The sequence below is a fragment of the Microcaecilia unicolor genome, chromosome 5 (assembly GCF_901765095.1).
Source record: "Microcaecilia unicolor chromosome 5, aMicUni1.1, whole genome shotgun sequence".
NCBI classification, from domain to species: Eukaryota; Metazoa; Chordata; class Amphibia; order Gymnophiona; family Siphonopidae; genus Microcaecilia; species Microcaecilia unicolor.
Genome location: NC_044035.1, coordinates 268,071,251 through 268,083,528, shown reverse-complemented (window position 1 = coordinate 268,083,528; position 12,278 = coordinate 268,071,251). Strand labels below are relative to the sequence as shown.

General features: G+C 44.2%; 1 protein-coding gene across 1 annotated transcript in view; it reads left to right on the top strand.

The window, feature by feature from the left end:
* Window positions 1–12,278, top strand: part of MYH15 (myosin heavy chain 15) — a 160,287-nt gene that overhangs the window by 47,270 nt on the left and 100,739 nt on the right. Inside the window, exons 15-19 of the mRNA XM_030204176.1 lie at window positions 2,444–2,593; window positions 5,976–6,146; window positions 10,845–11,024; window positions 11,378–11,510; window positions 12,026–12,093. Of these exons, the coding sequence (XP_030060036.1) occupies window positions 2,444–2,593; window positions 5,976–6,146; window positions 10,845–11,024; window positions 11,378–11,510; window positions 12,026–12,093 (702 nt within the window). The remainder of the gene's footprint in view (window positions 1–2,443; window positions 2,594–5,975; window positions 6,147–10,844; window positions 11,025–11,377; window positions 11,511–12,025; window positions 12,094–12,278) is intronic.

Here is a 12,278-nt window from a genome sequence, read left to right as displayed (position 1 = left end):
AGAGGTGGGCCTGGGTCTACCCAGTCTGGGCTCCGGCCCACTCAAAATTCTGGCAACTATTATAGTTGGCAGGGATCCCCAAGTCCCGCCACTTAGAAGAGGTCCTCTGGTGGCCAGAACAGATTATTACCCTACTTGCTGCAGCTAGCTACTGACCATATGTGGCCTCTGTGCCCCCCCAGGCTGCCCCCCCATGCATGTGTGAAAACTAAGTATGTATGGGAGGGAAGAGGCCAACACAGCAACAGCACCTCTTCCGACTGGCAGGGCTTGGGGATCCCTGCCAGTTCAGGTATTTACTTTATTTGTTGGGGTTCACTGGTGCAGGGGTGGGGACAGAAAGCATGGGGGGAGGGGGATTGTGTGCCCATCCACTTTGGGCTCGGGCCCACCTAACATATCATGTCTGGCTACACCTCTGCCCCCGGCACCTATTGGGTATCCTGGGCTCTAATGGGGACAGGAGCAATCCCCAGTTGCTCCAGCCCTGGTGACTCCCTGTTCAAAAATGGCACTGCCAAGAACCCAAGTAGTAGTCTCATGGTATTATCACTAGGGACCAAGCTACCAAATAAGGGAGCACCAGATCTTTCAGTATCTGCAGTCCTTATGGAGATGGTTAACACCTATCTGGAAGCTGTGTGCCTATTATTGCCACTAGGAACAGGAAATATTCCAGACTTTTCTTATGAACAGCAATCTGGTTATCTTCAAAGCTCCAGTCTAATAACAGTAATAAATAATCCATCAGTTTATGGGAACATGTTATATCACAAATGACTTTGGCACTTTGCTCCAAAATTTCTGATTCAATGGGCAATCCCACAAATCTGTTGAAAAATACCTTCGAGTGTGCACCCTCTCCATCAAGACAGTCCAGCCACACCTAATTAAAAAGTGCCAGGGTGAGGTAGATCTGGTTTATAAAATCTGGTAATAAGTATCCAAGTGTGCTATACGAATAAAAAAAATGTTCTGACGTATTAAATTCAAAATCAACCCTTGATTTGCACTGATAAATTGTCAGCAAAGCCTCCCTTAGTTTAGCAGCGTTTAAAAATGGTTTGGACAATTTCCTAAAAGAAAAGTCCATAAGCCGTTATTAAGATGGACTTGGGAAAGTCCACTATTTATTTATAGGATACGCAGTATAAGTGAAGGAGTAGCCTAGTGGTTAGTGCAGCGGACTTTAATCCTGGAGAACTGGGCTCAATTTCCACAGCAGCTCCGTGTGACTCTGGGCAAGTCACTTAACTCTCCATTGCCCCAGGTACAAATAAGTACCTGTATATACTATGTAAACCCCTTTAAATGTAGCTGCAAAAACCACAGAAAGATGGTCCTTTTACTAAGCTGCACTAAAAAATGGGCAGTGCTTTTTGTAGCATGTGGGCTTACCACACGCACTGCAGCCACTTTTAGCATGGTGGTAAAATGGCCACATTTGTATATTTTCCTCTAATGGCCATATGCTAATTTCTCAATTAGCATGTGGCCCTTACTGTGGGAGCCCTTACTGCCACCTATTTACTAGGCAGTACGGGCTCCTGCACTAATCCTGCATTAATCAGGCAGCGCACGGCAATGTACCCATGCTACCCAATTAGAACAGGGCACACCTACTCTCTGCCCATAGACACGCCTCCTGTACTAAAAATTAGAAACTATTTATGAGCACAGGATTACCGCGTGGCAATCGGCACACTACTGCAGGATGACTCAGTTCGTCCCACAGCAGTGTTTTTTGGTGTACGGTACATACACGCTAGTGTATACCATGGCTTAGTGAAAGGGCCCCAAAATCTTGTTCTTGGGATCTTGTCAGGTATTTGTTCCTGCTAGAGGCGTAGCCAGACCTCGAGGTAGGAGGGAGCCAGAGCCCAAAGTGGGGAGGAACATTTTGGTCACCACCCCACCGCCCCCCTCTGCCACCGCCCTCCCTCTGCCGCCTCGCCACCCCCCTCCACTACCCACTGCCACCGCTGTAACATCTTGGCTGGTGAGCCACAACCCTCGCCAGAAGAAGCACTGCTGCCACAAATACCATGGCTAGCGGGAGTCCCCAACCCCCGCCAGCTGAAGACTTCGTCCAGCGCTGGTCTCCAGCACCAACGCATTGCCTGCCTTCTCTCTGTTCTCCTCACGTCCGGCATGCTCATGCTCAATTTCACTAAAAGGAGCGTGCCTGATGTGAGGGGACGAGCGAGCAGGGCAGGCAATGTGGAGCCGCCGCCGAAGACCAGCGCTGGACAAAGTCTTCAGCTGGCAGGAGTTGGGGACCCCCAACAGCCAACCAGGGGCCCAGAGCAAATTTGGGAGGGCCAGGCCTCTAGCTATGCCACTGGTTCCTGCATTTGCCACTGTTGGAAACAGGATACTGGGCTTGATGGATGTTCGGTCTGTCCCAGTTTGGCAATGCTTATGTTCTTATGTTGTCTTGCAGGTGGTGTACGCTGTAGGGGCTCTAGCGAAGGCAGTGTACGACAGAATGTTTAAGTGGCTCGTGATCCGCATTAACAAGACGCTGGACACCAAGCTGCCGAGACAATTTTTCATCGGTGTGCTGGACATTGCCGGATTTGAGATCTTTGATGTAAGCACCACTTAGTGGACATGCTACCACACTGGAAATCATTGTTAATGGAATGGGAGGGACCACTGGTACTATGGCCTAATCAATCATTTGTCTAAAAGAGCAACAACAGCTAGAGAGCTTGGGGGCAGGACCAGCGATTGGTTTGTTTGACTCCTCCAATGAAAAAGGTGTTCCACTGCCCCTGCAGGGAAGTATTTGCCATGGTGGAAGTAGATAGCGTGAGAGCAGTGTCTCATAGCACTATCAGAATTGCTGATACATGACTTTCCCTGCTAGTATTTACAGCCTGCTAGCTTACAGTATAACTCTGGAAGGTATGTCACAATCTTCTACCACAGCAATGAACTTTGATTTTTTGCTTCTCATCACTGCCGATTACAGTTTTCTCAAATAGGCAGGAGAGGAAAACTTTTCTAGCTATTTCACCCAAGAAGGTCCAGTGGGGTAAAAAAAAAAAAAAATGACCCCATGCAGTATTTATATTGGTGTATGATGAATTGTGTACAGTTTGAAGATCTTGCTTTTTTTGTGACTTATTTCATGACTGTGCCAATTACTCTTAGAAATTCCATATTTCATAATTATTTGCTAGGTGGCGCCTGTTGTTTGCTTCACCACTGACTCCCACTGGGGAAATGACCCCAATTAAATAAGTAGTAGCATTATCTACTCCGGGGGAAATTTTGTGCAAAAAATTGGGGAGGAGGTTCTGGAAAAGGTGGCTGGTGTGTGTGTATGCAGGGAGGGGGGCTGGAATAAAGATGGATGGAGTGGAGGTCTGTATGAGGTTTGGGCGGCTTCCTAAAGGAAAAGTCCATAGAGCATTATTAAATTGGACTTGGGGAAAATCTACTATTTCTGGGATCAGCAGTATAAAATGTTTTGTACTGTTTTGGGATCTTGCAGGTATTTGTGACCTGGATTGGCCACTGTTGGAAACAGGATGCTGGGCTTGATGGGCCTTTGGTCTTTCCCAGTATGGCAATATTTATGTACTTATGTACTTATTACCGCCAGGTGCTAAAGCGGCTAGGGCTCTTCAGCTTGGAGAAAAGGTGACTGAGGGGAGATATGATAGAGGTCTATAAAATAATGAGTGGAGTTGAACGGGTAGATGTGAAGCGTCTGTTTACGCTTTCCAAAAATACTAGGACTAGGGGGCATGCGATGAAGCTACAATGTAGTAAATTTAAAACTAATCGGAGAAAAGTTTTCTTCACTCAACATGTAATTAAAGTCTGGAATTCATTGCCAGAGAATGTGGTAAAGGCAGTTAGCTTGGCAGAGTTTTAAAAAGGTTTGGGCGGCTTCCTAAAGGAAAAGTCCATAGACCATTATTAAATTGAACTTGGGGAAAGTCCACTATTTCTGGGATATGCAGTATAAAATGTTTTGTACTTTTGGGGGATGTTGCCAGGTATTTGTGACCTGGATTGGTCACTGATAGAAACAGGATGCTGGGCTTGTTGGGCCTTTGGTCTGTCCCAGTATGGCAATACTTATGTACTTATGTAAGGTGCACGGGGAAACTCCTGTGGCTGTGGTGGTGGTAGTGGGGGAGGGTATTTCACACCTAGGGGGAGATACCAGTCATTATGATGGGGGGATTCTGCATACAGAGATCACTCACTGCAAAGGCTTGTGTGCACCAGCTGCATCCAGTAACTAATCAGTATTTAAAATGTTGTACAATCATTTTTTCTAGTGGTACGGATGCAGTTTTTACAGTGTTCTAATGTACGTGAGCCTCGCTATTAGACATTTTTAGTTTTACAGTAATTCATTTTAAATTCATCAATTGTAAATGATTTCATTAAGGGTGTTCTAATGTAAGCCCTGCAATTTTAGGGTCCCTTTTACTAAGATGCGATAAAAAGGGCCCTGCGCTAGTGACGGGGGCTGTTTTTGCAGTGCGCTCAGGTCCTTTTTACCGCAGCAGGCAACAAGGCCGAAAATAGACATGACCATGCGGTAAGGTTGCTCTTACTACGTGGCCATGCAGTGGGATCACTTACCGCCACCCACTGAGGTGGCAGTAACAGCTCCTGCGCTAACCGGGTAGTGCACAGCGCTGCCTGATTACTGCTGGGTAACCCTCTGCGGAAATATATTTGGAATATATTTCTGCTAGCCCCAGAAATGCCGCGTACTAGGGGTGGAACTTCCGCCAGTGGCTGCGTTGGGCTGGCAGTACCTCCAGATTGTTCAGTGGTAAGCTCGCAGTGGGCTTACCGCTGCTTAGTAAAAGGTCCCCTTACAGTAATGAATTTGAAATTTACAAACTGTAATTAATTATTTCAAAGTTTTTAATAAATAAGAGTTCATAATTCCACATTCTTTTGATTCAGTTAATACAAATAAGCACAGCATTAGCTTCGGGGTCACTTTGGATCACACCAGGACTCAGCATGTGGCACATTGTGGGCCTTTGAAGGTCAACGGATTAAAGGCACTGTGCCCATATGAATCAGCTGTCTGAAAACTGTCCTTCTCTATTGCTGCTATGGTCAGCATGTTCTTCTGTGTATTTCTGGAGGCCTGTTTAGGCTAAAGAGGAAGACTACATATGTAGATTGTATGTCAGCTCTACAATCATACTTTTCTAGCAAAATTCTATCCACAGGAAAAACAGAAGGAAGGGGCCACATTCTCTGTACCTGCACAGGTATCAGTGCAAATGCACACCAGTAGTGTAACCAGACCTCAATGTAGGTGGGTCCAGAGCCCAAAGTGTGTGTGTGTGTGGGGGGGGGGGCACATTTTGGGCCACCTCCCTACTGCTCTCCCTCCCGCCTCCATCTCACATACCTTGACTGGTGGGGGTCAAGATACCCTGTTGAAGCATATTCCAGTGCTGGTCTCTTCTGCATTGCCTGCCCTGCTCTTCTCCTCACGTCACATGCATTCTCGTTTAGATGAGAATCCCGTGCCTAATTAGTGCCAATAATTGCTTATCAAAAAGCCAATTATTGGCACTAATTAGCTCATTTTTCAATTAAATTGCACTTGCATTTTTGGCAGCTTTTATAAAATTAGGGGATAGGGGCTCCTTTAACTAAAATACAAAACATTTTGCACTCTACATTAGTTGGAAAAACTAGCATGTGGCAAGTGGAAAGCCTTAGTGGTAAATGCAGAAGTATGATGGAAGTACAATGAAAAATAAAATGCCATCTTTCCTAATGCTAGTGTCATTAAAAATCATTAGAAAAATGTTTGCTTTTTTTTGGTCAGAGTGTTGGAGAACTTCTCAGAAAACTTCTTTCTTATTCTTCCTTACAACGCATGTCATAACTCCTTCTTACACATTCTATTTTCTGTTTACGGTCTATGTTTGTCCCCAGTTCTCAACAATTTTACTATGTCTTCCCGTCCATAGTATAACAGCTTTGAGCAACTCTGCATCAACTTCACAAATGAAAAACTGCAACAGTTTTTCAATCATCACATGTTTGTCTTGGAGCAAGAGGAATACAAGAAAGAAGGCATAGATTGGGAGTTCATTGACTTTGGTCTGGACCTGCAGGCTTGTATTGATCTCATTGAGAAGGTGAGTGAGCAAGGAACGCTGGTTGATTTCTTTAAAAAATATCTGTCTTTAGCAAACCTGCTAAATAAATAAATAAATCTTTTTACTAGGCTTTAGGTGGCATCTACGTTATTAACAGACAAAAAAGCTACTCTCCTTTCTGACTGTAGGGTTCATCATGTCTTACAATATACACATTAATCTCTTCGGGATTCAGATGAACCTAGAATTTGCTCTGGCACAGAACTAGTGATGGTGTATTCATTGAGGTTGATATTTACTGATGGCAGTGATTATTAATTTAATTTTTAAAAAACAAAGTGGTCCCTGTGGGGAAATGTTGACGACCTTGGGGGTGACCTTAGATTGTAATTTGCCTTTTAAGGACCAGATTAGTCAGACAGTGCAGTTTGCATTCTATAGTTTACGGATGGTGCTGAAGTTGAAACCGATGTTGAGTGCTTATGATTTCCGGGTAGTTGTTCAGTCGCTGATTTTGTCGAAATTGGATTATTGCAGCACTCTGTATCTTGGTTTACTTAAGACACAATGTAGGATGCTGCAGGTTATTCAAAATGCTATGCACGGTTTATCATGGGGGCGTCAAAATTTGAACATGTGACTCCAATGTTGAAGAGTCATCATTGGTTACAAGTGCAGTTTCGTATTGATTTATCAAGCACTACATACAATAGTTCCTCAGTATTTGAGCCAGGTAATACAGTGATATGCTTTGTCTCGCAATTTGCAATCTGAGACTGAAAGACGCCTTATGATACCAACGCCGAATACCATTCATTATGTAGAGACGTCAGCATCTGCTTTTTCTATAGCAGGGCCACTCTTATGGAATAAGCTTTCAGGGCACCTTAGGTGTTGTTCAGCATTAGAGGAATTTAAGAAGATATTAAAAGACTCATTTATTTATGCAGGCTTTCCTTACAAAGTAAGTGACTGTGTTGAGAGTGGTAGATGGTATCAGGCATTTAAGATGGAAGGTAGATGGTAGAGAGATTTGTCTTTTGTGTTATTTGTTGTATGCTACAGTGGTGGAAATAAGTATTTGATCCCTTGCTGATTTTGTAAGTTTGCCCACTGACAAAGACATGAGCAGCCCATAATTGAAGGGTAGGTTATTGGTAACAGTGAGAGATAGCACATCACAAATTAAATCCGGAAAATCACATTGTGGAAAGTATATGAATTTATTTGCATTCTGCAGAGGGAAATAAGTATTTGATCCCCCACCAACCAGTAAGAGATCTGGCCCCTACAGACCAGGTAGATGCTCCAAATCAACTCGTTACCTGCATGACAGACAGCTGTCGGCAATGGTCACCTGTATGAAAGACACCTGTCCACAGACTCAGTGAATCAGTCAGACTCTAACCTCTACAAAATGGCCAAGAGCAAGGAGCTGTCTAAGGATGTCAGGGACAAGATCATACACCTGCACAAGGCTGGAATGGGCTACAAAACCATCAGTAAGACGCTGGGCGAGAAGGAGACAACTGTTGGTGCCATAGTAAGAAAATGGAAGAAGTACAAAATGACTGTCAATCGACAAAGATCTGGGGCTCCACGCAAAATCTCACCTCGTGGGGTATCCTTGATCATGAGGAAGGTTAGAAATCAGCCTACAACTACAAGGGGGGAACTTGTCAATGATCTCAAGGCAGCTGGGACCACTGTCACCACGAAAACCATTGGTAACACATTACGACATAACGGATTGCAATCCTGCAGTGCCCGCAAGGTCCCTCTGCTCCGGAAGGCACATGTGACGGCCCGTCTGAAGTTTGCCAGTGAACACCTGGATGATGCCGAGAGTGATTGGGAGAAGGTGCTGTGGTCAGATGAGACAAAAATTGAGCTCTTTGGCATGAACTCAACTCGCCGTGTTTGGAGGAAGAGAAATGCTGCCTATGACCCAAAGAACACCGTCCCCACTGTCAAGCATGGAGGTGGAAATGTTATGTTTTGGGGGTGTTTCTCTGCTAAGGGCACAGGACTACTTCACCGCATCAATGGGAGAATGGATGGGGCCATGTACCGTACAATTCTGAGTGACAACCTCCTTCCCTCCGCCAGGGCCTTAAAAATGGGTCGTGGCTGGGTCTTCCAGCACGACAATGACCCAAAACATACAGCCAAGGCAACAAAGGAGTGGCTCAGGAAGAAGCACATTAGGGTCATGGAGTGGCCTAGCCAGTCACCAGACCTTAATCCCATTGAAAACTTATGGAGGGAGCTGAAGCTGCGAGTTGCCAAGCGACAGCCCAGAACTCTTAATGATTTAGAGATGATCTGCAAAGAGGAGTGGACCAAAATTCCTCCTGACATGTGTGCAAACCTCATCATCAACTACAGAAGACGTCTGACCGCTGTGCTTGCCAACAAGGGTTTTGCCACCAAGTATTAGGTCTTGTTTGCCAGAGGGATTAAATACTTATTTCCCTCTGCAGAATGCAAATAAATTCATATACTTTCCACAATGTGATTTTCCGGATTTAATTTGTGATGTGCTATCTCTCACTGTTACCAATAACCTACCCTTCAATTATGGGCTGCTCATGTCTTTGTCAGTGGGCACACTTACAAAATCAGCAAGGGATCAAATACTTATTTCCACCACTGTATGTGTTTGTGTGTTTTTATTAAATTATGTATGCAACAATTTTTGTAAGTCGCTTAGTGGGGTGTAAATTGTTAAAATAAATAAAACTAAATAAAAGCAAAGTAAGATGATACTTTTTAGATTTAAACTGTCGTAGTGGAAGTAACCTGTTCCAGGGCAGAGGGAGCATGAAAATGAAGAGCTGACAGGCGCGCGGCACCCCCCCAGTGGCTTGCACCCGGGGTGGACCGCCCCCACCGCCCCCCCCCCCCCCCTTGGTACGCCACTGCATGATATGGAGACTTTGGTTGATTTCATTGGAAATTTCCTTTAGATCTTGTTTAAATGGGCTGTAGATCGTTACGTCGTCTGTTTATATGTATGGGTTCAGGTTTTGGTTTGATAATAATTTGGCCAAGGGTATCATCATTAAGTTGAATAGGGTCAGTGAGAGAGGGGATCCCTGTGGGACTCCGCATTCAGTTATCCACGTGGCTGAAGTAGTCGAGTTAGATGTTACTTGGTATGATCATGTGGTCAGGAATCCCTTGAACCAATTGAGGACGTTGCCTCCAATTCCGAAGTACTCGAGGATATGTAGTAGTATTCCGTGATCAACGATGTCAAAAGCGCTTGACATGCCAAATTGTAGGAGTAGTATGTTCTTTCCAGTTGCAATCGTTTGTTTGAATTTAGTCATGAGGGTAACTAATACTGTTTCAGTACTGTGGTTGGACCGAAATCTTGACTGGGAGTCGTGCAGTATTGAGAATTTGTTTAAGTAGTTTGTGAGTTGATTGGTCACCAACCCTTCCGTTAGTTTGGTTATTAAGGAAATGGATGCTACTGGCCTATAGTTGGTTAGTTCGCTGGCGCTTTTCTTTGCGTCTTTGGGTATGGGGGTGAGTAGAATGTTTCCTTTCTCCTTTATTTATATGCATATATAATTGACATGCTGAATATACAAGTAGGTCTGGATTCAGTATATGGCGCTGAAAAAAATTGACGCTGAATGATATTCTATAGAGGGTGTTTTAGGGTGGGCGCTCTTTGTAGACTAGTTTGTAGCTCAGGAATCTGCACCCAACTTTGGATGTGAGCATTTACACCAGCTGAAACCAGGTGAAAATCCCAGTGTGCAAGACGGTTGCGGATCCCCTGAATTCCATAACACCGCATGCATTTTAAGGGAACGCCATTGACCTGCTCATGCCCCTCTCATCATTATGCCCCCTTTTCAGATTCACATGGAAACATTTAGGCACTATTCTATAACAGGGCCTGTAAGTATACAGTAGGTCTGCGCAGATCTGCCATTTATGGGCCATTTCAGCACCTTGCTTCCATTATAATGTTTTTCTGCATTTTAAAATTGGCATGGAAATAGCGCATAATGCTAGGCGCCACATATTGAACTTCCTAGGTAATGTGGTTGCCATACTGCCACCATCCCCTGATTTCTATAAACTCGTGCATACAACTTATAGAATAGTATCAGTTATTCAATTGCTTAGGGCTCCTTCTACAAAGTCACGCTAGTGATTCTGGTACAGCAAATGTGATGAAGCCCATTCAATTCCATGCAGTGGCGTACCGAGGGTGGAGCAGTGGGGGCGGTCCACCCCGGGTGCACGCTGCGGAGGGGGGTGCAGGGAGCAGCTGTGCAGCTGTGCAGCTGACGGCTCCACTGGTTCCCTGCTCCCTCTAATGTTACTTCCTGTTCCAGGGCAGAGGGAGCAGGGAACCAGCGGAGCCGACAGCCGCATGGCTGCTCCCAGCACACCAGGAGGTAAGAGCAATGCATGAGGGGGGGAGAGTTTAGAGGTGATGCGCTAGGGGGAGATGCTGCATCCAAGGAGGGGGGTGTACAGCGGCGATCCACCCTGGGTAGCAGCTAACAAGGAACACCACTGTTTCTATGGGCTTCGTCACATTTGCCACATGGGAATCGCTAGAAACTTTGTAAAAGGAGACCTTAATTAGCTGCAAATTGGCACTAATTTGGATTTGTGCCCTAATTTTTCAAGATTCTATAAAGATGGATGAGTAAATTTTTCTGTGTCTCCTCTGAACAAAACTACTGAACATGTTTATATTTGCAGCCATTGGGTATCTTGTCCATCCTTGAAGAGGAATGTATGTTCCCAAAGGCAACAGACATGACCTTTAAAGCCAAGCTCTATGACAACCACCTTGGCAAGTCACCCAACCTGCAGAAACCCAGGCCTGACAAAAAACGGAAATACGAAGCTCACTTTGAACTGGTTCACTACGCTGGTGTGGTAAGTTATGTTTAAGTTTCTCCACAGTATATTATTTGTCAGCAATTTCAAACTAGTTTGAAGTAATTTCACAGATTGATACAGAACATCTTGAAGTTTTAACTGGTATGAAATAAATTTGAAAAGTGTTTGGGGAAATACTGGTGATCCTTGAAAGGTGAATTCGCCCTCGCTGAGCACAATAGCAGTCTAGTGTAAGTCTGGGAGAGGTTATGGGAAGGAGCAATAGAACTTCAGTGGATGATGGAAGAGGCGCATTGCATGGAGAGCGACCTTAGAGAACCTTTGAGGCACTTATACATCTGCTCTATGTTTTGTCTGTGATTTTGCTTTGTTACTTTGAACCGCTAAAGGTGCCCTACAATATCGTTGGATGGCTTGAGAAGAACAAAGATCCACTTAATGAAACTGTGGTGGGCTTTTTCCAAAAATCCTCCAACAAACTCCTGGCATGTCTCTTTGAAAACTACATCAGTTCTGACAGTGGTAAGTGAATTAATGTCAAAGAGATTTAGCATGGTTATTTTTTTTATTTTTTTAATGCTTTTCTACAATACCTCTTTCTTTAACCCTTTACTTTTTAGCTCATGTTGGGCTCCACCCCTGTTCACACACTCCTGCATGGTTTACTGCGATGTGGTTATCTTTGCAGGCTTTCTGCCCAAAAGTGAGAAAGCAAAAAGGTGTATTTTTCTCTTAATAATGCAAAAGAGATACATATGGATGTATTGTTTTGCACTCTGCTTCTGCTTTTAAGAATTTGTGTATATCATTATCAGCCATTGGGCCCTCAGGCCTTCCCCAAAGGTTTGCTTTCAGCTTTATAAGTGGTATTATCCATGTTGCAACAATGTATATTTTACTGCGAACATCTAAATTTTACGTACATGTTCTCCTGAGCTATTTTTAGCTTCCACTTTCTTCTCAGAAATGGGTACCATGACATCATTTCTGGCTACATTTGACATGTCCATCATTGATTGCTTGTGTTTTGTTCTCAGCTGATCACAGTGGAGAGAAAAAGCGCAAAAAAGGAGCGTCCTTCCAGACAGTATCATCGCTGCACAAAGTAACTCACTTTTCTTTCTCCTATATATAGAGTAGCTCATAGTTTCAATGGGGAAATTTAAAGTAACGTGAAGGATATAATCTGCACAGTGGTTGAAAGTGTGTAGAAGAAATTGCAAAGTTTGTAATAGATTTTGCTTCTTGAGGAAAGTTTAGCATATACATGCTTTTGAGAGGAACCTCTGC